This window comes from Oryzias latipes, chromosome 14 (genome assembly GCF_053564925.1).
Source record: "Oryzias latipes strain Hd-rR chromosome 14, Olatipes_Hd-rR_3.1".
Classification (NCBI taxonomy): Eukaryota; Metazoa; Chordata; class Actinopteri; order Beloniformes; family Adrianichthyidae; genus Oryzias; species Oryzias latipes.
This window is the reverse complement of record NC_136250.1, coordinates 15,786,783-15,813,860: the sequence shown is the minus strand read 5'-3', so window position 1 is coordinate 15,813,860 and position 27,078 is coordinate 15,786,783. Positions and strand designations below refer to the sequence as shown.

At 41.9% G+C, this 27,078-nt stretch overlaps 1 protein-coding gene across 1 annotated transcript; it reads left to right on the top strand.

Moving 5' to 3' along the window:
• The first annotated feature begins 400 nt into the window (after positions 1 to 400).
• LOC111948689 (calpain-5-like) lies at positions 401 to 9,051 on the top strand. The gene is made up of 6 exons (XM_078930651.1): positions 401 to 538; positions 620 to 810; positions 6,928 to 7,005; positions 7,102 to 7,222; positions 7,298 to 7,420; positions 8,337 to 9,051. The coding sequence occupies exons 2-6, from the start codon at positions 647 to 649 to the stop codon at positions 8,346 to 8,348; spliced, it is 498 nt and encodes a 165-aa protein (XP_078786777.1). The 5' UTR covers positions 401 to 538; positions 620 to 646; the 3' UTR covers positions 8,349 to 9,051.
• Positions 9,052 to 27,078: the final 18,027 nt, after the last annotated feature.

Sequence of the window (27,078 nt, the reverse complement as noted above, 5' to 3'; positions counted from 1 at the left end):
AAAACTATGCCGGGATCTTCCACTTTCAGTTCTGGGTCTTTGGTAGGAGATAGATGTGGTCGTGGACGACCGGCTGCCTACTATTAATGGAGAACTGATCTACTGTCAATCAAACAGCAAAAATGAATTCTGGAGTTCTCTGCTGGAGAAGGCTTATGCCAAGTCAGTCCACTTGATTTATGAACCAATATTTCTGCCTTTCCAAAATAGGGCCGAGCTTTACGCTTCTTTATCCGAAACAAGAATATTGTACAGTGTTATTTTTACCTTCCCTCCAAACAAATATGGAGGAAAGATAATCTTTTCTTTCAACTAAACTTTTGTGTTTTTTTGTTTTTATCTCAGACTCTATGGCTGCTATGAGTCTTAAGACTAGGATTCGGTGGAGATGCTGTGGTGGATTTCACTGGTGCTGTATATGAACGCACTAACTTAGAGGGAGAGGCTTTCTACAAAGACCAAAAAAAAACAAGATTATCTATTTGAAAACCTTCTCAAAGTTTATGAAGACGGTGGAATCATCAGCTGTGACGTCAAGGTCTTTACTGTTCCTTAGCATTTCTGATCTCATGCTCTTCAGATATTTTGACTGTACTTACCTACTTTCTGCATTTTACAGGCAAAACCGCATGATCTTGAATTCAAGATGGCAAACGGTCTGGTGAAGGGTCATGTGTACTCTGTGACTGCACTGAAGAGGATACGTTTACGTCATGAGCTGGTGGTGCACTTCAAAACTGAAACTATTCCTATGATCCGTATGAGAAACCCCTGGGGAAGAACGGAGTGGAATGGAGCCTGGAGTGACAGGTAAGCAGGAGGCATGTTGAAGAAGATTCAAAAGCCTCATTGCAGTTGTTGTGATCGACACTGACAGTAATGTAAAACATTTAGAGATTTTCTGTTTTATTTAGTTTCATTCATGTATGTATGAAAACCATAGAATTAGTTACATAAAGATCCAGAGTTATAAATGTATTGCTCAGTGTTAAATTATCCTTCTTTTACCAAAAAATGTTTTTGTTGTTGTTTTAGTACTAATGATTTACTCATCCTTTAACGGTTGGCTTGTTTTTTTATGCAATAATCTTCCTCTTCGCCCTTTACTGCTGATCTTTTGCAATATGTTCCCTTAGCAAAAAGTAGTACGTTTGAAGTTTGCTTTTCGTGAGTACAAGTATAGCAAGTATATTGTGGACTATGTAAGTGTATTGTAGGAAATGTAGTATTTAAAAAAATCAAGTATACTGTCTCACTTTTAGTATAGACTAAGTCAGTGTTTTTCAACCAGTGTGCCGTGGTAGATGGTCAGGTGTGCCGTGGAAAATTGCCCTCATTCACTGATGTAAAAACATTTTTCCTTTTCAGGATATCAGCTCTGTGTTCATCCAAACAGGTGACACGGTTTGCTTGTTTTGTTTTTGGTTTTCACTCTGTGATCTTGTGCAGGTCTGCTGTGGCTTCTTCCTCTTGCTCCGCCCACTCTCCTGTGCTTCCTGCTGGAGTCCACAGCTGGTCCTTGTTAGTTCATTGGGTTGTCTGTCTATTTAAGCCACCTTGTTTTGTATCTCTTTGTTGGAGCGTTTTGTCTTCTACACCTTGGTTTTGGTCTACTGTTATTAAACTGTCTTCAAACTTGGCCTTTGTATACAGTATTACTCTGCATCTGGGTTCTTGAGCTGTAAACCGTAACATTACGCTCCAACCAACATGACAGACCCAGCAGAGTTTTCTCAGGCTTGTGATGTCCCGTTACCTCCAGCAGATGGAGCCATTCCAACTGATGGTGGGATTGCCTCACTTGTCCAGGACTTGCATGGCTGCATGTCTGAACTGCTGGAGCTTCATGGTCGTACGACATGTCTGGAGCAGCTTTCACCTTCACCCCGACAGATAAGACTTGGTTCTCCTGAACTTTTTGATGGGACGGCTGAAGACTGCCAGGCCTTTCTTGTTTCGTGTCGGCTTCAGTTTGATTTCAACCCCAGTGAGTTTCCATCCGAAAAGAGCAAAGTAGCCTATGCCCTAAGTTTTTTGACGGGAAGAGCAAAACGATGGGGTTTGGCTGAGTGGGATCGGGCGGCGCCCCATTGCTGTTCCTTCAGTGCTTTTTCCACTCAGCTTTTGATGGTTTTTGACCCCTCCAAGTCTCACCGAACAGCTGCTTCTCAACTCCTCCGGCTGACCCAGGGGTCCAGCACTGTTTCCGAATATGCAGTAGAGTTTCGCACACTTGCTGCCAGCACTCGTTGGCCTAACGAGGTGCTTGTGGATGTGTTCCACCAAGGACTTTCTAGCTCCTTAAAGGATGAGCTAGCAGCAAGGGAGGTTCCTGAAGATTTGGAGGCCCTGATTGATCTCGCCACTCGGATCAACCGACGCATGAGAGAGAGAGCCCTGGAACGGATCGTTCCTGGCCCTACGACACATCACCAACGTCAGCGACCGACACCACCTGTTCCTACCCATCGTATTCCAGAGGACTGGACTCCGTCCTCTGAGACTCCTCCGGAACCCCTGCAGGCAGCCTTGGGGCAGCTATCTCCAACAGAACGACAGAGACGCATGAGAGGTGGCTTGTGTCTTTACTGCGGGACACCCGGCCACTACGTCAGAAGCTGTCGGGCAAAACACCAGGGCTCATCAGTGAGAGGGCAACTGGTGAGCCGCGTTTCTCTGTTTTCTCCGCCCTCTCGACCTCCAACGACGATTCTGGTGGCTTGTGATCTGCGGTTGGGTGAGTTCGAGACTCTTATTGACTCTGGTTCTGATGGAGACTTGATATCCCAAGAGGTGGTGGACAGGCTGAGGATACCCATAGAGCCCCTGCCTGCTGCCCTGTTCATCAATGCCATCAATGGAGCACTCATTCACAGAGTGTCCGCTCGCACCATCCCTGTTAAAGTGACAGTCTCTGGAAATCATAATGAACTGATGTCTTTTTTTGTTGTTGAGTCAATGAAGCCCCATGTCATTTTGGGCTATCCATGGCTTTGCCGACATATCCCTCACATAGACTGGGTTAGTGGCAGGATTTTGTCTTGGAGTCCATTCTGTTTGTTGAACTGTTTGAATGCTGCTACATTACGTTCTTCTGTCCAGAACACACCTGCTCCAGAACCTCCTGACCTTGGCAAGGTTCCTTCTGTTTACCATGACTTAGGTGATGTGTTCTGTAAGACTCGGGCCAAGTCCCTTCCCCCACACCGTCCCTATGATTGCTCCGTGGATCTGCTCCCAGGAACTCAACCACCCAAAGGTCATCTGTACCCCTTGAGCCCTCCAGAGCGTAAAGCGATGGACCAATATCTTCAGGAGAGCCTTCAGGCAGGAATAATTCGCCCTTCCTCCTCCCCAGCAGGAGCAGGTTTTTTCTTTGTTGGCAAACGTGATGGTGGTCTGCGTCCCTGCATCGACTACAGAGGACTTAACAGCATCACAGTTCGCAATACTTACCCTCTACCCCTGCTAAGTACTGCTTTTGATTTATTGAAGGGGGCTAACATCTTCACCAAGCTGGATCTCCGCAGTGCCTACCACTTGGTGCGGATACAAGAGGGGGATGAGTGGAAAACGGCTTTCAACACTCCCAGTGGACATTTTGAATACTTGGTTATGCCTTTTGGGCTAACTAATGCACCAGCTGTGTTTCAGTGTCTCATAAATGATGTTCTCGGGGACATGATCAATAAGTTTGTTTTTGTTTACCTCGACGACATTCTGATCTTCTCCCCAGACTCTGAGACTCATGTGCAGCATGTGAGAGCAGTCCTTCAACGGCTTCTGGAGAATCAGCTCTACTGCAAGGCAGAGAAATGTGAGTTTCACACCACCAAGACAATATTTCTCGGTCATGTGATATCTCCAGGTTCCGTTCTTATGGACAATACCAAGGTCAAAGCTGTCTTGGATTGGCCCGAACCAACGGGAAGGAGACAGCTCCAACGCTTCCTTGGTTTTGCAAATTTCTATAGACGCTTCATCAGGAACTTTAGTGCCATTGCTGCCCCACTCCACAAACTAACGTCACAAAAGGTACGCTTCCTGTGGGATAATGATGCCAGCAAAGCATTTTCTGAGCTCAAACGACGTTTCTCTGTGGCTCCCATTCTGGTTCACCCTGACACCTCCAAACAGTTTGTTGTGGAGGTGGATGCGTCTGACACGGGGGTGGGTGCGGTGTTGTCCCAGAGGGCATCTGATAGTAAGTTGCATCCCTGCGCGTATTTCTCCTGCAAGCTCACTCCTGCAGAGAGAAATTACGACATAGGGAACAGGGAGCTCCTCGCTGTTAAATTAGCTCTTGCAGAGTGGCGTCATTGGTTGGAGGGAGCTGAACACCCATTTCTCGTATGGACAGATCACAAGAACCTGGAATATATAAGAACTGCCAAGAGACTTAACTCTCGCCAGGCTCGATGGGCCTTGTTTTTTGACCGTTTCAGGTTTTCCCTGTCCTATCGGCCAGGAAGCAAGAATGCCAAACCTGATGCTCTGTCCCGGCAGCACCAGAGGGAGAGCGACTCTATAGTTTCAGATAAAGAGTGTACCATCCTTCCTCAAAACATGGTGCTGGCTACAACAAGGTGGGCCCTAGAGCGGAGGGTTAAAGCCTCTGTGTCTGATGACTCTGTAGTTCCATCTGGTTGCCCAACCCATTGTTTGTTTGTTCCCTCGAGTCTCCGTTCACAAGTTATCAAATGGGGACATTGCTCTCGTTTGGCCTGCCATCCTGGTGTCACTCGAACAATTTTCTTAGTTGGACAGCGATTCTGGTGGCCCACGATGACCTCTGACATCAGAGCATTTGTCTCCTCGTGCCCTGCATGCGCTATTGCCAAGGTACCCCGAAGACCTCCTGCTGGCCTCTTACAGCCTCTCCCAGTGCCCTCCAGGCCATGGTCCCATATCGCCGTTGATTTTATTACAGGACTTCCAAACTCCAGAGGTTTTTCTGTAATTTTGACCATAGTTGACAGGTTCTCTAAGTTGGCCCATGCAGTCCCTCTACAAAAACTACCCACTGCCAAAGAATTGGCAGAAGTGATGTCCAGAAACGTGTTTCGACTGCATGGTCTCCCTGCTAACATTGTTTCAGATAGAGGACCCCAGTTCGTGGCAGAGTTCTGGAAAGAGTTCTGCAAGCTGTTGGGGATCACTCTTAGTTTGAGTTCTGGATTCCATCCACAAACCAATGGCCAGGTGGAGCGTTATAATCAAGATCTGGAGACCACCCTGCGTGCCATGTGTGCCAAGAGCCCTGGCACATGGGCCAGGCAGCTTCCATGGGCTGAGTATGCCCACAACTCCTTAGTCAACAACTCTGGCTTCTCCCCGTTCCAGGCAGCCTATGGATATCAACCCCCGCTTTTCCCACATCAGGAAGAAGTGACATCTACATCTGGTCCGGCTGCCTTTGTGAGACGCTGCCAGCGTACTTGGAGGAGGTTTAGAGCCAGTTTGCTGAGGAACCAGGAGCGGTTCACTGCTGTGGCCAACCGTCGCCGGTCCGCGGCTCCTGTGTACAAGGTGGGAGATAAGGTGTGGCTTTCCTCCTCAGACATACCCCTGAAAGGAGGTTCGAGAAAACTACATCCACGGTTCCTTGGACCTTTCACCATCACAAAGGTCGTCAATCCAGTAGCAGTAAGGTTGGACCTTCCGTCAACCTTGAAGGTCCATCCGGTATTCCATGTCAGCAAGTTGAAGCCAGTGAGGGAGAGCTGTCTTCAGACCACTGATTTGGAACCACCCCCACCGCGTTACATAGATGGTGGTCCTGTCTATTCGATCAACCAACTTCTTGGCTCCCGAAGAAGGGGGCGGGGCATTCAATACCTGGTTGACTGGGTGGGTTACGGACCTGAGCACCGTCAGTGGGTGCCTGAGAGACATATACTGGACGAGAACGTCATCGCCCGGTTTCATCGGGACAATCCCACCCAGCCTTGCCGTCCGTCTGGTAGCCGGACGTTGGGGGAGGGGTTATGACACGGTTTGCTTGTTTTGTTTTTGGTTTTCACTCTGTGATCTTGTGCAGGTCTGCTGTGGCTTCTTCCTCTTGCTCCGCCCACTCTCCTGTGCTTCCTGCTGGAGTCCACAGCTGGTCCTTGTTAGTTCATTGGGTTGTCTGTCTATTTAAGCCACCTTGTGTTGTATCTCTTTGTTGGAGCGTTTTGTCTTCTACACCTTGGTTTTGGTCTACTGTTATTAAACTGTCTTCAAACTTGGCCTTTGTATACAGTATTACTCTGCATCTGGGTTCTTGAGCTGTAAACCGTAACAACAGGCCCTGATAAAACACTGAGTAGTTAGGAATGTGAAAGATTGTAAAAGACTTTTTCTTTTTTGTTTATTTATTTCTATTAAAGACATTTTGATAAGAATGACGGTACCTCAATTTAGCTGCAGCCACAGCTGTTTACTGAAAAGTCCCGCCCCTTTAACTGTCTCCACCAATCATTCTTGGAGGCTTAATCACACGTCATCAGTCTGACCAATCAGAAGTGGTGAAAGTCTTCACTTTCTTGTTCCGAGTCGGTGATAAAGTCGCTAAGTTCCAACAAAAATACCAGCTAAAGCTTGTCTTTAGCGGTGTAGCTTTCCGTGGGATCCGGTATCAGACCGTGACCGTCGACCGCCCTACCACTGCATCACAGCCGCCATTATAGTGTAGCCATAATGGCGAGGGGAGCAATTGTAGTAGAAGCAGCAGCAAAATTCCACAGCGAATGTCAGACTCAAAATAATTAGAATGTTTCATCTGTGACCAGGAAGGTGATGTATAACCTTAGAGAAGCAATGACCATTGAACTGAACAAAAGGGTCAATGACTTTGCATCGGTATGTCACTGATGGTTCTTCTTAGTAAATGTATGTATATTGTTATCATGTACATCAATCACCTTCTTTGCTTGTGTTTCGTAGCTCTGATGAGTGGTTCAAGAATGGTTATACAGAGAGGAAAAACATTGGTCTCACAGTAGAAGATGATGGGGAGTTCTGGTAAACAACAAAGTTCTCTAAATCACTGCACTCCATTTCTGAGGTTAAAGTAAACCTTAAGGAAGTTCACTAATACCAGTTTGCTCTCATCCACAGGATGTCATTTAGAGACTGGTCACTTATGCTTGATGTTTGCCACATTTTCTATAATTCATTTACCAGCAATCACAAGAAAGAAACCTCTCACTATGGGAGGTGGACCAGACAGAATCCACGGGTAAAATCTGTCTGCTTTTTTTGTCAACCCAAAAGCAGTTCAGATTTAAACTGTTTTTTGAACTGTCTTTTACAGTATTTGTTTGATGTTACAAAGATAACTGATGAAGTCCTAATAACCTTGCAACAAGAAGACCAAAGGATCTATAAAAAAACTGGTCAAGGAAAAGATGTAGCCATTGACTTTAGTGTTTGGAAGGTAAAATCTATGACTTTTCTCACTTATCTTTGTTTCCTAATGTCAAAGTTGACCAAAATCGACATTGATTTGTCTTTACCAAAATATATTTTAACAAATGTTCTCACTTAGCTTTGTATCCTTTGTCAAGGTTAAAACAAGCAAAGTTGAAAACAGACAGGGTAGAGAGAGAAACAGTCTTGACTTGGACTGATGAGAAACAAATACATTCTGGGGGGGACTGAAATAGTGAGGGCTTTAAATAAAGGACATCTTCCAGCTGTAGTACTGAAATCTCCTTACATATGCAAACTGCAGGATGTCCCTTCAAGGATCAAAGAACGTTAAAAAACACACAAAACCTTAATAAAATGAAATGAAAATATAAATTCCTTCAGCCCAGATCTGAATCCCATTGAACATCTGTGGAAGGTGCTGAAACATGCCATTTGGAGAAAACACCCACAAACCTGAGACAACTGAAGCAGTTTGCTCATGAGGAGTGGGCCAAAATACCTGTGGACAGGTGCAGAAGGCTCATTGACAAATACTGAAACCGTTTAATTGCAGTGATTGCCTCAAAAGGTTGTGCAACAAAATATTAAGTTCTGGGTACCATCATTTTTGTCCAGCCCTTCTTTTACTGAGGGGTACCAACAATTTTGTCCACCACTGTATTAGATATTTTGCAACATATTAGAGATAAGTACATTTATTTAACTTTTAAATCCAGACATAGAATTTCATTTCTATAGAAATGCAAAAACTTGCAATTCTTGCAAAGATAAATTACTCAAAACAATTAATAATATATGAAGTAAATTTTATCTTTTCATCATCATTTTGCATCAAACTGGTTTGCCAAACTGACAGGCTGTTACTCCAGTTTATCACATCATGGTCAAAATACCAAGCTAAATCATGTCTGTCTCCACAGGGAACCGGATGAGAATTTGTTAAAAATGCAGAGGGACTGAAAACCAGGACAAGACAGGAAGTTACTGTGATGCAGTAGCCCTGTTGCTGAACGTTGAACCAGCTCTATATTTTCCTGGAGAGACTGTGGGAGTTCACTTAACCAGCCCTTATGTGCCTTGTCAATTTGCTGAAGGTGTTCGCCAGCAGATTGTGAGGCCTGCAAGTTATACACTAGCATGGCTATTAAGACTTTAAACTATTTCTACAAATTAAGATTTGTAGTGATTGTGTTTGTCTTTTGTTTGTTTTGCGGATTTACTGGTTTATTTAGGAAATTCCAAACTGGCTAAAACATACAGTCATTTCAGAAAAGGCTTGGTGAAAAAAAAAAATCCCAAGTTATCATTTATGTTATTGCAGATCCCATCTGTTTTATAATTAACTAAAAAAAAGTTTCATAGGCCACCTTTATATCTCTGGAAAAAAAATACATCATCCACTTGTTATTGGTTTTGTTATATTACGCAGGTGAAAAGGGTACGGTTTAAAACTGCCATAAAAAAACCTAACAAAGAATATTTATCTTGCACAAAAGTTACATTAACGTTACTTCCTTTTTGTCCTCGAGTTAAAATTCAATGCTATGTAATTATTACATTAGTAATCCAATTTATCCTAATATCAGGCTTTCTGCCTGTGGCTTCATTAGTAAGTATTTTTTTCTTATTATGTCCGTAAAACTTGAAGTTAAGAATTTTTACTATCTTTTTAAATAGTCAATCTTATTCCTATACACAAGGGGAAAAAAGAGAAAAAAAAATTACAACAAAAAGAAAAACAATTGACAGTCAGGCAGACACTTTTTTCTTCACCTGACTGTCAATTATTTTTCTTCCAGGTATTTAGTACCAATGTTATGAAGGATGAATGCTCCTACCTTTGCTGGAGCATTCAATGTGATCAAGGTACGCTCTAAGAAGCACACATTCATTCAACCCGCCTCAACTTTTTTACAAATATGGGCATGGGTACTGTTTTTACACCCCACTTTAATAATATTGGTTACACAAATCTTGTGTGTATCTGTCTGTGTTTAAGTCTTGTGAGATAAATTTTCTATCATTTTCATTTTTAATGGTATTTTTTGCATCGTCCCAGTGGCTTTTTCAGAGCTTCATTCAATGTATCAAATAAAATTGTTTTTTTCAAATTAAACTGCTGTAATTCACCTGTCTGATTTCAAGGTTATTGTGGTTACTTCAATTAGTTTTATAGTTAATGTTCTTCCAGAATCATAAATATTAAGTAGCTTCTTCTTTAAGATATATTTTGTTATACTTTTTATGACACCTTGGTAATAAAATGGTTATGTTATTAATATGTTGGAGCTGATACTAGCTATAGATAAGCTATTTATTGCTTTAACAAATTATCACATAATCTATTTAGATCTTTGCATTTGTGTTTCAAAAGTACATACAAATAGTGAGACAGTGTAAATACAAATTTACATTGTAGAACCGCTTGCAATGCATTATTATTATTGTATACATTTTTTAAAGATTTATAAGAAAAACTTAAAAGCTATTGTTAGTATTTTCTTCTGTCTTACTTTTTTCTCGAAGTAACAAGCGTTCTTTTTTTTCTTCCAATAATTAGAATCGTCTGAAACACTTCTAGTTTCTTTTTTTTTCTTTTGTGCACAACTATACTTTTGTACTATGAAGGGAATGTGTTGACCATGTATCTGGTTTTCTACATGAGAATTGCTACATAAAGTTTCAAAGGTAACTTGTTAATCTGTGGCTTTACAATGTTACCTTGCATTAATAAATTAATGCACTTTAAAAGACACAGAGTTTTTACTTTAGCCTGAGTTTGATCATATTTTTCCAATGTTCAAAAAAGACTATTGACATTATAAGCTTCTTTGGGAATCCCATTGAATATTTTTTTTATATTTAGTCTTAAACTCTTCACAGTCACATTCATACACTTCATTGAAGTTTTCTTTATTAAATCGTTCTTCTCCAGCACCCTCTGCTGTTTAACGCCAGAATAAACAAATATGCACTTCTTCTAAAGAGGCCTAAAGGACAGTGGTTGCAAATGACTGTCCTGCCACCTGCTGACTGTGATGTCCACATGCTTGAATTGGTTTCTGTGTCTCAACAAAAGAGGTTATTTTGTCTGATGAAAGTACCATAACATTGACAAGCTTTATACCACAACACTAAATGTAGGTGTGTTTCAAGGTTTCCTGGGTCATCTGAGGAACTGTTAAAACTTCTGTTTAATATGAGGTGAATCTGCATGATCTCACAGTCTGAGTGAAGTTTGTCATTGTTCTGTACAGACAAAAAAAAAATACAATTTCATCTAAATATGTTGTTATACATCTTTTGGCTATAATGACAGAGCCAAGACAACTTCAGGACCTTGAAATGCTTCTTTTGAAACAACTCCTTCATTGGCCAGCCAGTGTGTTTTGTAACATTGTCATTCTGGAAGACCCAGCCATGTTTTATTTTTAATGCCCTCACTGATAGAAGAGTCTTTTATACTAATAACAAATCAAAACAGGTGCCATTCATATAGCTAAAGCAGATGTCTTGTTTCTTTGTAAGTGACCAAAAACGTATTTTACTTCGGAACCTTTTTTATTAGTTGAGGTTTACGTTACAGGCTTCTAGCATTTTAAATGGGACAACTCAACCGACAGAGAGCAGAGAACAATTGCATTAGAAAAAACACTTCTTGTCAAGGCTTTGAAAATAAGCTATGAAACTGTAGAGTTCATATTATCAAACCTTCTTCTTTATTAAATGTTCTTGTTTCCTTCCATTTAATATATCCATTCATCCATTTCCTTAACCATCTGTATCCCTTTCAGGGTCACAGGCCAACCAGACCCTAACCTGGCTACTGTTGTGCAAAGCCCTGGACAGGTTGCCTGGCAGTCACAGGACTCTTTTTATCTTAAATTCAAATCAACTTAATGAATGAAAAGAGACTGTCTTACTCATTTGAATAACTCAGGAGAGGTGGCAAGAACTCCATCTTTACCTCTGCCTTTGCCATTTATTGAAAACCCTGAAGACTAATATCACAACAATACAAAACATTTCCTTTCTCCCCTCAAAGCTTACTTCAAATTAAAACCAATACGTAGTTTTTAAGTGTGTTTTATAACATTGCTGACTATAAATTATAAACATGTCACATAAATCATGCTTACAGTAACCAACAGTCAGGTGCTGCTTTAAAATGAACCTAAATGATGTTAGAAGTCAGAATCTTTACCCCCCTCTGGTCACCAGTGGGTACCATCTCCAGGATTCTATTCACAGCTGACTCTCATTCGCTCATCAACCTCTGTATACTTAAGCTCAGTGTGAAGTATTGTTTGTGCCATTCTGCCTTCATTATTGAGCGTTGCATCTGGATCTGATCTTCTGTCTCCTTACCCTGTTTGCTGCCTCTGCCCCGACTCGCAACATGTGTAAATCAAGTCATGGGATTCAATGCTTGTGTCCATCCTTACAAGCACGAGGTTAAGAGACCAGCCGTTCAGAGTATGAATGACAGTTATGACTGCTTCCCTTCGGCACAGACAAAAAACAGATTCAAGTTTCAACACTAACTTTACAGACTGTTCATGTCTTTAAATAACCAAATGAATGCTTAATCAAAAATTAAAAACAAGTATAAAGTATGATAAAATGCTAGATAAAAAAAATATCTAATCGTGCTACAGTTGACTGGCATTATGACTTATAATAAATAGCCAAAAGCTATTTTTTAATTTGCTTTCCAATTATTCCATTTACACATGGTCTTCCTGCATTCGCGCAAGGGAATGCTCCTAAAGGCGTTCACTTCATTCATTATATAACTACATATTTCCTTCCTCGCTTACTGTAAAACACCTTTTTCTCTTGAATCTTTACTGAGGAGCAGAACTGATCAGCATGACTCAATGTTGTTTTAAACTTTTCTGTGTTCAGTTTGACTTGTTTCTTTGATTTTTCTATGGATTTACCGGAATTGAACCTTTTAAACATTATTCTCCCAGATTTCTCTTTGACAGCCTAAAGAAAAAAGCTTTTGCCACACCGTTTATGAACTGAATGTGGCAGACCATAAACAGAGATTGATGAAACACAAAAAGTGAGGCATGTTTAGAAATGAAAACCCTCCTTTTGAAAACTCACCTTTGATGTAACATTCGTCTTTCCAGCAGATCTGGTATAATTGTTACAGCTTAAAATAATAACTTATTCAAATCAGTGCTTGTATCCCCCACCTTTTCACCTTTCTTCCTTTTACTCTCTTCCACCCTCCCCTCACATTCTTCCCCTCTCCCTCCCCACACACACTAAATGTAACAAATAAATAAAAAATAATACGACAAAAAGGGGTTTATACAAATCTACACTCTAGTTTCTTGAAGCTATATAACCTCTTTTTGTGATAGTAAAACCTGTCCAACACAAAAAGCCTTCAGCTCTAATCTGTTTGCTCAGCTGTTGGACAGAACAAGTTAAAAAAAAAAAAAAAAAAAAAAAAAGAAAAAAAAAAAAAAGAAATGAAAACTCCTCATTTTACTTTTTTGTTTAGGGGGAGGACGGACCATAAAGGGCAAGCACAATGGTCAAGTTTAAACTATTTGGGGGTTTTTTTGCCTTTTAGGTTCTTAAAGACAAGAATGTCTTGCAGCAGTTTCATTCTTACCTTTATTTATTTTTTGTTTGAGTTAATTATCGGTATTTGCATGCTCCCTTCTACTGCAAAAATGCTCTTCTTGTTACACTAGTTTTGAGGCTGTGTCATACAGCTATAGTTGTTTCGATAGCTGAGGTGGAACAGTTTCTGATTCAATGATAAAAGGTTTGATTCTTGCCTTGCCAGCCCATATATCAAAGTGTCCTTGGGCAAGATACTGAACCCCAATTTATATCTGGTGGTTACAGGTTGGTGCCATGCGTGGCAGCACAGTGGCCATCAGTGTGTAATTGTGTGCTTGTAAGTGAGACTGTGAATGTAAAGCACTATGGGCCTTTGTGAAGTTAGAAAAGCAGTAAACAAGTTTACAGCTTTAACTATTTAAATTTCTCCCAGTTTACAAAACAAAAAATGAACAGAAATGCTTTTAGGTCTTCACTTTTCACAGTCAGTGTGATTCTATTTTAAAGTTTTTGACTATTTTTCTGATGCTTTAACATGCAATGAAATAATCACCTCGGTTCATACAGTATAATCAGAATGTTTATTTCTGAACTAGATAGATGAAGAGAACATAATGACGATGGATGACTGGTAATGAATGACAAACAGACAAGTTCAGTTTCAGATTTGGTCAGCACATATTTATACCGTCGTGTCAGATGGCACATATTCCGGTCCTTCTTCGGCTTACTAGCTTTCAGTTTGACACAAAAAGCAAATTCCTTCACTTCTGTTTTGAAACCATTCTAGTATCTGTGTTGACAGCGGGTGAAAATTTTGAAGAAGAATAACATTGTTGTTTATGTTGAAAATCAGAGGAACACTAGCAACCATGACCAGAACACACGTCAGAAATAAGTCTGAATACTCAAATCCTTCATAAGTTATTTTTCTTTTTTAAGTATTGTGGAATATTAAATATTGTAAAGTTGTGAATTTATTAGATTCTGCTCTCTAGGAAGAAACACAGGTGAGGTGTGGCTCTGAGCAGCACTTAGGAGGAGATTTGTCACTGGTATGTAAATTAGGCTCAGGTATTAAAAACCTGAGATTTCTTTGTTGTTTAACAGTGAACTCATCAATATCTTGCTGCTGTGTGAGAGCTATTGTCCAGGTCAGTATTTTTTTCTCTTTCTTAAATTCTTAATAACACAAAATGTATTTGTGAATGTTCTTTCATGTTACAGTTGCTTAATCTAAAAATTGATATGAAAATAGGCAAATGTGTGTTTCGAAATTTGAGTGGTCTTTGGTAGAAAGTCTTTCCATAACCCAATTTAAAAGATAAATATTGGTACAGAAGATGCATTTGTGTCAAATCTGACCAGTTTCAGAGAAAATCTACAACTGATCTTGTCTGTTTGTCATCCATCTCCAGCCGTGAGGTTTCAGTGTCTCAGCCATGTCCTCCTCTGTTGTCCCGTTCAAAAATCAACGTTATGCTGACCTGAAGAAAAAAAGAGGCTGTTCAGAGATCTACAGTTCCCCGCAGATGATTCATCTCTGTTTTATAAAGAACCCCTTCCTGGTGAAGTGGAATGGAAACGACCATGGGTGAGTAAAGAAAGATGGTCAAAAGGAAATTTAACCAGAAGCCATATTACTGATTTGTTAAACAGGCTGGATTAATTCCAAATGTTTTGCAAATTTCTGCTTAAAACGTAAACTAAACATTAATATTTTTTTTGAATGTAGAAGATAAGCTCAGACCCTCATCTGTTTGTGGAAGGTGTTGATTCCCATGACTTGAATCAGGGGTTAATAGAAAACTGCTGGTTTGTTGCTGCGAGCTCATGCCTTGCTTTGAAGCCCCACCTCTGGCAAAAAGTGAGTATTAGAAAAAAAAACTGAAGTGTTGGCTCATTTACCCACTAAAAAACAAAAGACATACATTATTGCTCTTATATATAGTGCCATTGTTTTAAAATTCACAAACTCACAACTTGCTAAAACAAAATTGGTGATAACTTTGACCAAACGCCATAAACCTTTAACCTTAAGATAAAGACTTTGGAAAAAAAGATGGATTGAACCATATCTGACGAGTGTGTAATCAATCTTTGTTATGGTAGGTAAAATTCTTCTAAATCAATGCTTACTGACGACAAAACCTGATTCATCAGATTTGGTGGTCAGTATTTACCATCTCAGAAGCTGTGATTGGGTCTGCTGTAAAACTAGAAAGTTGTGGGTAAAAATCCTGACAAATACTTAATTTGTGCGAGCTTTCTGGTTGACAGTGAGCTTTATGAGTTGAATTGGGTCACTGTTCAGTTTCTCTGCAATAATAAAACTTTAAATCACTGCTTAATTAAACGTAGAGCAGACATGTTTGCAGCAGCTAACAGCAAATTAATTTAAAATTAAATAGAACAAAAAAACCTTACTTTTATGTTATTAGATCTTAATGCATTTTTAATGTTTAACAACATTTGAATAAATTTAATTTTCATTTACATGCTTCCAGGTGATTCCTGATTGGAGGGAACAGGAGTGGGATCCCAAACATCCAGAAAACTATGCCGGGATCTTCCACTTTCAGTTCTGGGTCTTTGTTCAGTGGACAGATGTGGACGTGGACGACCGGCTGCCTACTATTAACGGAAAACTGATCTACTGTCAATCAAACAGCAAAAATGAATTCTGGAGTGCTCTGCTGGAGAAGGCTTATGCCAAGTCAGTCCACTTGATTTATGAACCAATATTTCTGCCTTTCCAAAATAGGGCCGAGCTTTTCAATTTTTTTATCAGACACCAGAATATTGTACAGTGTTATTCTCCATGTTTGTGTGGAGGGAAGGTAATCATTTATTCAAAAGAAGCTATTGCGTTTTTATTTTTTTTTATCTCAGACTCTACGGCTGCTATGAGTCTTTAAGAAGAGGAGACACTGGAGATGCTGTGGTGGTTTTCACTGGTGCTGTATTTGAACGCACTGATCTAAATAAAGAGGCTCTCCACAAAGACCAAAAAAAAACAGTATTATCTATTTGAACACCTTCTCAAAGTTTATGAAGATGGTGGAGTCATCAGCTGTGGCATCACGGTCTGTACTGTCCCTTAAGATTTCTGATCACTGCTGTTTAGATACTTTGACTGTACTTACCTACTTTCTACCTTTTACAGGCAGAACCGCATGAACTTGAGTTCAAAAAAGCAAACGGTCTGGTGAAGGGTCATGCGTACTCTGTGATGGCAGTAAGAAAATATGTTTAGGTCATGAGGCGGCGTATTTCAAAAATGAAAATATTCCTATGATCCGAATGAGAAACCCCTGGGGAGTAACGGAGTGGAATGGAGCCTGGAGTGACAGGTGAGCAGGAGGCATGTTGAAGAAGATTCAAAAGATTGTAAAAAATTCAGAGACTTTTTTGTTTTATTTTGTTTAATTCGTGTCTTTATAAAAATATTAAATTAGTTACGTATTTAAAGATTCAGGGTTATGAAGGCTCAGTATTGAATGATCCTTATTTTACCAAAAAATGTTTTTGTAGTAATACAAATCCAAAAGACAACAGTTTACACATCCTTAAATGGTTGGCTTGTTTTTTTATATAATAATCTTCCTCTTGGCCTTTACTAGCAAAAAGTGAGTACAAGCACAGCAAGTATATTACGGACTATGTATGTGTAGTGTAGGAAATATGGTATTTAAAAATCAATATTAAGTACACTGTCTCACTTTTAGACTAAGTATAATGATTTTAAACTGACATAGACTTCTTTTGGCAAGGGTTTTATTTGATGCCTTGTCTCCTTAATGTCCTTCCTCTTTTGGAACGGCTGATAATCACATTTGCATAGGAATTCTGCAAACTGATACAAGCACCAGATTTTGTATGATTATTCTCTAGGGGAAACTTGCCCAATTTGCCAAATTGACCAATTGAAAATTCAAGATGGTGGCCATTTTTCAAGATGGCCACCAAAATGACCATTTGAACCAAGTATTTCATAGATATGGATATAGATATAGATGTGGTAGCTCACACGCTAAAGTAGGTAAAGATAGAACAGAGTCTCTAAGTGAAGAAAGTACTCTAGTATCAAATAAAAAGTGCATTAAGTCAAACTGGTTGAACAATGGAGCCTAGGATTATTTGATGGGCAAAACTAGAGCACACATTACTGCTTTGAAACTCAGCTTAGGGTTCAATGCCAGCTAAGGAGGAGTCAATTACTTAGTGCCTCAAATACTACCTGACTTACAATAGTTGAACCTGAATAGACAGGATATGCGATTGTGGGAGAGCCGAGCAAGGATAATGGGGGTCAAAATGATCTGGATGGTGTACAGAACCCAAGGGATGAATGTAAAGGTGGACCAGGATGGAGAGGTTAAAGCAGTTTATTTGGTAGGCACGACAGTCCTTCAAACAGTAGGGGGTGTCCAAGAGTATTTTGGGAAGACAGTCACTGTCAAAGGCCGAGTTAATCCAATACAAAGTAACGGAGAGAACTTCGATGCTAACCAAGTTATCCAAAATAAGTTCAGGATCTAAATGGCAGAGCAGTAGGCTGTCTCACCAGAAAGGCAGAGAAAGTCAGGAGGGGTAGGCACAGATCAGACGGCAAGGACAAAGGCATGGGTCGGAAACATAGAGGGCAGACAGATCTGAACAGAGGTGCCGGTGGGCAAAAGGCAGGACAGAAGGTCCAAGATATAAACGTGGGTTGAAACGAGGTAGGAAACGGGTAGGATTGGAATTTGCTGCGGTGCTAATGTACAAAATAAAACACTTAAGAGTAGAAAAAATGAACAACAATACGCAAAATAAAAAAAAATTACACAATGGTCAGAACAATAAATAGAATAAGTAGTGCAAACAGTGCAAACTGAGGATGATCAGGGTGCAGGTAGTGGACTGGTGACTGACTGGACATATAAGTGAAGTTTAAGGGGGGAGGAGTAAAAAGGTGTTCATTAGTCTGACTGCAGAGGAAGAGAAACTGTTTTTATGTCTCGAGGTTCTGGTCCTGATGGATCTTAGCCTCCTGCCCGAAGGGAGTGTCTCAAGTAGACCATGACCAGGGTGAGAGGGCTGCTATCCGACCTGGCCGTCCCCGGGTTCTGGAGACGTATAGGTCCTGGACAGATGGAAGGCTGCAGCCAATCACCTTCTCGGCTGAGCGCACAATACGCTGCAATCTGTTTATGTCCCTGGTTGTGGCTCCAGCGTACCACACGGTGATGGAGGAGGTGATGATGGATTCAATGATGGTTGTGTAGAACTGCACCATCATCTGGGCTGGCAGCTTGGCTCTCTACAACTTCCGCAGGAAGTACATCCTCTGCTGGGCCTTGTTGAGCAGAGAGCTGATGGATGGCTCCCACTTGAGGTCCTGGGTGATGGTGGTGCAGAGGAAATGGACTGAGTTCATTATGTTGATGGTAGAGTCTGTAAGGATGAGAGGGGATGAGGGGTCTGTGACTTTCCTGAAGACCACTATCACCTCCACTGTCTTCTTGGTGTTCAGCTCCAGGTTGACCTGAAGAGGGACTGCATCAAGAGAAAGAGGCTACAGCCGGTCCACCTCCCTCCTGTAGGCAGACTCATCATCATTAGAGATGAGCCCGATGAGGGTGGTGTCATCTGCAAACTTGATCAATTTGACAGAGTCATGGCTGGAGGTGCAGCAGTTGGTGTTCTGCCTTCCATTTTCCATTTTTGGACAGATGCCTTGGTCTTTCTTACAAAAGGGCCAGTTGAGTCTCTCAGCTCAAATACAAGCCTCACCTTCTCCTGTCTGCAGCCTAGGCTTATGGACTTCAGTGGCACCTGGAGTGTGTTTTTCCCAAATAGGCCTGTGTTGGAAAGACTTTGAGGTAAGCCAAGCCACGTACGTATAAAACTCTTGGCTTTGGCATCCACCTTTGCTACTGTTGATGACATAATCTCACACAACTTCAGGGGCCACATTAAGCACTAAAAGAGGATGAATTGATAGCATCACACTTTGAATTTCCCTGGGAGGTGGCTCTTGTCAATCCTCTCCAGTCTCGCCGTAAGCTGGAGCATGATGGTGGTGGGAAAATGGGCGTCAGACAGATCAGCAGTATACAGTCTTCCCAAGCTTCACACTGGTTGCACAGCCAACAATGGAATTCTTTCTCCATTCGTTAGCCGCGTTTACATGGGCAAAAGTAATCGGAAAGAACGCCTGATCGGAAAGAAAATGCGTCATGTAAACGCGCCATTCGGAATACTCTGCCCCGGTCAGACTCGTTCGGATCAGAATTTCTTTCCGATCAAGATAGGTGGGTTATACCGATCGTTCATCCGATCGTGGAGCATGTAAACGGTCATTCCGATCGTGTGTCACTACTGCTGTGGGTTACGTCACGCATAGATGGTGTTTCGCTGAGAGAAAGCTTTGGAGCTCATACGGGACCGACCAGCTGCTCTGCGGAAGCCCCGTGAAAAGCGCCACTCCGCTCTCGCCCCACTGGCTCTCCCGGGGGGTTCATGGTCCTGGATTTTGTGTCCATCAGGCTAATGTTGTTAGCCCGTGTTTATAGCCTGTCCTAACCCTCCAGCACTGATCACACGGATTAAATAAAACGATGAGCGAACAGGCGCTTCATACTATTCATGACATTAATAAAAGCACATTTGGAAGATTGTCTCGTATATTACCGAGCTGCTGCATAAAATAAATGTCTGTGGCAGCTGTTTGTTTAGAAGGGGACCTATTTCCTCATCCGGGAGTTTTTAACACTACTGCGCATGCCCAAATGATTCATTCCGACCGAAAGTGTGAGCCATGGGAACGTTTGTTCTAATCGGAAAAAGGTTTTCTGATCCCATGTGCACGGGTGAATTTTAACCCGACCATTGATCCGATCAAGATATTCTGCCCATGTAACCGCGGCTATTGGGAAAGACATGTGGTCATTTCTGACCTCCTTCCGGATCAAGAGACAGCGGGACTTTAAGGGTTTGATTCTCATTATGGCCCATCCGAGGAGATCTTTTAACCTCTTTAGGAACCTAGCAGGACATGGCACTGAATTCAAGACTAAAACCAAATGCAATCAATGATCTGGACTCACAATCACTGAATATAGCTTCTGGAATGATCACTGACCTTAAAGAAGACATCCGTCGTCTAAAAGCCAAACTAGAAATGAAGGACGCTCTCCTTTCCCAGTCTTAACGGCTAACCTCGCTTAGCGCCACACTCCAGGACACAGCTCCATGGAACCCGTCCACCTGCGCACACCCTTCTTCATCTTCAACACCCAAGCAAAGATCCCTGGATGAAGAAGTGGTTGTCCGAATGCCCAGAAGGAGATCTGATGAGACCCGGAAGGCTCCTGTCCTGAGTCTCTCCAACCGCTTCTCTGGCCTGGCTGCGGATTCTCCCTCTCCTTCCGCAGCGATCACAGCGGCACAGACTGCACCGGACTTGGGCTCCACCGTCGATTTACCCGCTCTTCGGGGTGACCCTATGGAGATCCCGAAGGAGGACGGACACATCGCGGCATGCAGCAACCCGGTTCGGGCCCCGAGGATCACCGCTAAAGCCCCATCAGGATCAGACGAGCGTCTGCAACTGGATCTCCCCACGTCTTCACGGGCTTCAGCATCTTCCTCCCGCCGTCGGATCCTGAAGGAAGCCGTCCACTTCCATTCCAGCAAGGCTCAGGCCTCGCCGCCGCAGATGGACCACCGGCCGCAAAGTGAGGCCACCCCTGTCGTCACGCAGGTACCTGTCGGCTCCACACCTGCGCCCGCATGTCCTCCTCCACTGTTTACCCCGACAACGGCAATAATCGGGGCTCCATAATACGGAAGGTCCGCTTCTTTAACGCAGTCACTCACTGTTTTCCGGGAGCCACAGTTCTGGAGATTCTGGAAAAACTCCCAGACCTGCTGCGTTCACTTCCACAGTCAGGAGGCTGATTTTACATGTGGGTTTTAAAGACACATCTTATCGGGAGTATGAAACGACTAAAAAGGCGTTAATCAGACTTTTTAATTTTTTAAACTCCTGTCCAATGACTGTTTTTATCTCGGGACCCCTCCCCTCCCTCTTCCGCGGCCAGGGCCGCTTCAGCAGGCTGCTGAGTCTGAGCACCTGGCTCCAGTCTGCCTCCAGCATGCGTCATGCAGCCGACTCACAACTGGGGGCACACCCCTTGACCTCGTCATCAGTCATGGTTTACCTTCCAGTGTGTCCACTGTTGTGGACCTGGCTGTATCTGAACATTACTGTGGGATTTTTAACATCACTGGTTTTATAAGGGAAGTACGGTAAAAAAAACATTTTTAAGATCACAACAACAATTTAAAAAAAAAAAATGTTAAAAAGCAGCATTACATTTTAGAAAACAAAACAAAATTTCAGAAACCAAAACTTAAAAAACAAAAATAAAAAAAATAAAAAACATTTCAGAAAACAAAATTAATTTCCAGAAAACAAAATGAAATATTAAAAAATAAAAACATTTCAGAAAACAAAATTAATTTCCAGAAAACAAAATGAAATATTAAAAAATGATAACATTTCAGAAAAAAATGAAATATAAAAAAATAAAAAACATTTCCAAACCGGAAGAGGTAGTTACTATGGGACAACGCTGATTGGATGATGCTGTTTGTCAATCATTTGAACTGAAAAGTATTTTAAATGAAGCGATGCCAGATTTTATCTTCTAAACAACAATGTACCATAATAATCCACTTATTTCCCATTTATATATCAAATAAAAAATGCAGCAAACTGTTAATGAACTTATAAATTCTTTTTTTAACATTTCGCCTGACACACGATCATCTGGAAGGAGTTTGTGAGCACTTTTACTATGAACGCTGTGCGCTAATGTCTACGGCTGCGAGGTTCATGCTGTCAATCATCTTCATTTTCCAGGTAAGAATCAATTCTGTGATCTTTTCTTTTGTCAGTCACATGTTTCTAAGGATGTTAATTTGAGGATGTTAGAAAAAAGTGCTGCTTTGAAAAGATAATTTTTTATCTTGCGCATGTGCAAAAGGAACCCGATGGAGACAAAGTGTCTTGACATGATAGCTGTTCCCGTTTTCGGTGACAACATGAGAGAAAAAGCTCAGAGCCAGCCTGATTCTGTGATTTATACAGTAATTATATGGCATCAGTGTTGCTCAAAATCTACTTTAAGATTGAAATCATTAAACAAGTTATTATCGGAAATAATATTAAAGTGCATTGTATAGTTTTGAACCATGCATATACATAAACTGACACTTAAAAATGAACTTTAAAAGTTTATAAAATACTTAATTGAATAAACTTGTGATATTTCTGCAGGTGAAGTTTCTCAAAGTGAAGTTTCAGAAAAGTTTGTGCTGCAGAAGAACAGATGGCAGCTCTACATGGGTATTAAAAAAAGACTAAAGTCATTCATCACTGTACAGTATACATGCAAATCACCATGATTTATGTGCAATGTAATCAATAAATATTATTTAACCTTATTATCTAATTTTTTTTTAAATTGCAGGTGCTTTAAAAAAAGTCTTTAACCTGCTGCATAAGCCTGATTAGTTGTAAAGGATGCAGTGGGGAGTGAAAGACGAAGCACAATTCCTGGGTTTAGCGACGGACTGATGATCTGGAAATCACATCTACGAGGAATCGCATCAAACAATTGTACAACTCCAAACAACTTAATGTTCCTTTAAGTAAAACTCCAGTTTAAAATGTTCATATTAGGCTTGCTTCATTTAGGAGTTTTTCCATGTTTACCATTTTAGGTTTTAAAGCTTTATTAACAAAATTGATGTTTGATTTTCAAAGCTGTTGTTTAGAAATGTTTCTTTGTCAATGAAAAAACTGAATGCTGATGTGAGGATTGTAATAATGGATATGAAAATAAACAAATTTGTTTCATAGCAATGCAGTAAATTTATTGAAAACTTAATGTGAAAACATTATTCAATAACAGAAACAAAGAAACAGTTGTGGATTTTCCTTTAAGGGCTTCTTCATGCATTCAATCAAATGTTACGTTTACATTCAGCATTTACTCAGCGTACCTGTCAGTCACATTTATTAAAGGAAAAAATGCATCTGGGAAAAGTCTGTTTGTGCTTAACAACTATATCAAAAAGAGTCATGTCAGGGAAGTTTTGTCCACATTGCTGCTCAGCATCACATCCAGAGGAAGATGCACAGATAAGGGACCGCAGTTCCTGCTCGTACATGCTTGCAGCTTCCTCTGCACTGGACTCCAGCTCCATTGAAATCCCTGACAGAAATAAAGTAATAAATAAAAATCCCTGACAGAAAAACATCAGCTGCCATTAATCTTTCATTCAGGAAAAAGTTGAGTTCATCAAAATGCGGAGAAAATGGGTTATACCACAAATTCATTAGGGAGGGGTCAAAACACCAAACTTAGCTTAAAATACATTATTTCAGTCTTATAAAAATACATTCTAAAACACTTTGGTATTCCTCCTGTGCCTGAAAGACTAAAATGTTTTTTTTTAAAGATTTTTTTTAGACTACAGACTTTGCCACCTTTAGTTACGAACCTGGACGTGTCTGATGATGTGCACATCCAGTCATTTACTGTCATGTTTCTGTGCACTGACACACTCTAAAGTCAAAGATCTTAATAGTGTGAATAAGAAGCATTCATAAATGCTTTCTGAGACACAAACTATTGCAGTTTACCAGACAGCTTTGCTTATTTATGCGGTTGGAACACCTGTCTGAGAATCCTGCCCACGTGACCCCCCCTCTCCAGCTGATGAGGTAACCTGTCATTAACGTATGACTCAAGGATCTTGGATCTGTCTGTAAACCCTCACCTAGAAATCCCGTTTAACGCTGCATTAATTAGATCAAACAAATGCAAGGTCTTTAACACCCGTTTCTTCAGACAGAATCCTCTCACAGACATTTCGAAACATTTGTAAACCTGGTTGGTGTTGATATTTCTGTGTGCGCTCTGTCAGCACATCCGCTAAATATTCAAAGATTAACGTTTAAGTTAACGTTTTATCCATTCGTCCTCCCCTTCATTGATTACCTGCAGAACGGACGTCATCCACACAAACTACTTCCGGGTGATTCCTGTGTCAGGCGAAATGTTAAAAAAAGAATTTAAACGTTTATTATCCGTTTGCTGCATTTTCAATTTAATATGTAAATGGGAAATACGTGGATTATTATGATCCATTGTTGTTCGGACGATAAAATCTGGCATCGCTTCATTTAAAATACTTTTCAGTTCAAATGATTGACAAACATCATCATCCAATCAGCGTTGTCCCATAGTACCTGCCTCTTCCGGTTTGGAAATGTTTTTCATTTTTGAAGATTTCGTTTTGTTTTCTGGAAATTAAATCTGTGTTCTGAAATGTTTTTCATTTTTGTATATTTCATTTTTTTCTGAAATGTTTTTCATTTTTTAATATTTCATTTTGTTTTCTGGAAATTAATTTCGTTTTCTGAAATTTTTTCATTTTTTAATAATTCATTTTGTTTTCTGGAAATTAATTTTGTTTTCTGAAATGTTTTATCTTTTTTGTTTTTTAAGTTTTACGTTTCTGAAATTTTGTTTTGCTTTCTACAATGTAATACTGCTTTTTTAGGGGCAAGGACCAGAACCCACACCCCAGGGACACGGACACCCCCGGCTCAGGTGTAATGTGAACCACCCCCGCGCGCGGAGAGAGCACCGCCGGGCCCAGGAAACCGGCACCCAGGGGACACGGCTGCCGTTGCCAAGGGCCCCGTACCCCCCACCAGGGAAGTGGTAGGGGACAGATGGTCCTAGGTCCCACCTTTGTGAGGGTGTGTGTGTGCATGTGTGTGTGTTTGTGTTGGAATGTATATTTTGAGGGGGGAGGGGTGTGTGTACTAAGGGGGGTGCAGTTAAAATTGGCGGGTAGGGCACTCAGGGGACATCTCCTGATTACTCACAGTGATGTCCCCTCACCCACCCCACCAAGGGCCCCTAAATGTCTAAGGTGCGGTTAAAATTGGCGGGTAGGGTGCTAAAAGGACTTCTGCTGCTTGCTGGCAGTGATGTCCAAGCACCCCCCCTACCAAGGGCCCTACATATCTAAGGTGCAAATAAAACCAAAAGAGGGGGGGCCCACTCCATACGGCAACCATGGGAGGGGGGACCACTGCCAAGTAGCCCCCCCCCCCCCCCCCCCCCAAGGCGCATCGCAGGCTTAATCCCCCACACCCTCACCCTAATATGAGGTTATATGAGGAAGGGGGTAAGTTGGGGACAGCTCGTAGACTGTCCCCTGGTGGTGAAACAGCTGTCCCCCAGCCCCCCCCCAGCATAGGGCCTGGCCCCCCCAGCCCAGGGGCCCTATCCCCGGAGGTGCCGACACCCCAGGCCCAGCACCACCCACCCCACACAGAGAGAGAGGAGCCAGAAAGTGCCGGCCCCCCGGAGCAAGCCCAGGCCCCCACCCCCAAGCGCCGGCCCTAGAAGAGCTCTGGTCAGGCCTCGACGGGACCGAGGCAGCCAACCAGCCGGGGTAACCGCCGATTGCCTCAGCAGAGACCCCGACCCGTCAACCCCACAAGGTCCCGTACCAATAGTGGGCTCCCCCTCCCCCCCCACAGGACAGGGCCGACAAGCCCCCCACCCCCACCCCAACCCAGACCCCGCAGCCAAAGCGGATGACACCCAGAGCGACCGGGGGTCCCAAGAGGGTTGTCCCGTCCCGTCCCAAAGCCAGGGAAGGGCTGATCCCAGCCCCAGGTGTAGATGGGCAGTCCATCCAGCTCCGCTGGGCCCCCTCCCCCCCGAGCAGGGCCCCCCGCCAATTTCCCCAAGCACAGGCAAAGGGAACAACCCCCCAAGCCAAGCCAGACCACCACTCCACCCCCACCCCCCACCACGCACCCCCACACCCAAGCCCAGAGGACCACGCAGCGCCCCAGCCCGCCCCACCCAGGCACCGGACCCGGCCCCCCGACCAACAGAACCCCCACCACCCCCTGTCGGCCACCGGAGGCCCCGACCCCCACCCCGAACCACAGCAGAAGGGCAAAGAGCGGCGACGACCAGGCCCCCCACCCCCTAAGTCATGGAGTTAGCTATGGGAGACCAGATAGACTGAATTCTTTCAAAGTTACTTGAACTTTGGGCTGACATTTTATCCAAGCTGATATGATCAAACAGCAGATTTCTGTGTTGACTTATATTTATATTTTTCTTGTTTTTCCAATTTATTAAAATAGATTTTTTAGCAATACAAAGAGTTAAGAAAATGATAGATACTAATCGTCCTTCTATATTGATGGCACTCATGTCACCAAGCACACAAAGTGACGGTGAGGCCGTGATTGAAACCTTAAACCAGACTGATAGATCGGCACATACCTGCTGCCAGAGAGCCTGGACAGGTGTGCAGAACCACAGTGCGTGCATGTAACTGTCGGGTGGATTACTGTCACAGTGCTCGCAAAAGTTTTATGTTATTACGTTTATGTTAATACTTTTGAAACAATCCTTTTTTTTAACTGTTTGGCTAATAAATGGTAGATCTGACAGGTTGATCTTTCCATATAACACCTAACATAGACTTTCAACTCCGTGCAAAGGTTTTCAAAGCGGTTGGGATCAGGAACTGGCAGGGCCACTTCAGGAAATTCAAATGTTTCTTAGAAAACCACTCCTTCATTGGCCACGTGGTGTGTTTGGTGTCATTGTTATTCTGGAAGACCCAGCCGTGTTTTTTTTATTTTATTTTTATTTTTTTAATCCACTTACTAATGGAACGATGTTGTCCACAATAAAAAAAAGCACAGTTTTTGTTGCTTTACTGCTGTGCGGCATTCAGGTGTTTGGTAACTTCGAGTTACCCTAAAAGATGACTTTTTTTTGAATACCTTTTATGGGGCTGACGGACAGAACTGTGAAAGCAGTTACCTTTCCTCCTTATTTGTATTAGTTGTTTTTAGTCTATGCATGATGCCTCTTGCTTCAAAAATGCTTTTCCTGTCACACCGGTTTTTAGGCTGTGTCATGCAGCAATTGTTGTTGTTGTAGCTGTGGTGTAGAGGTAGAATGG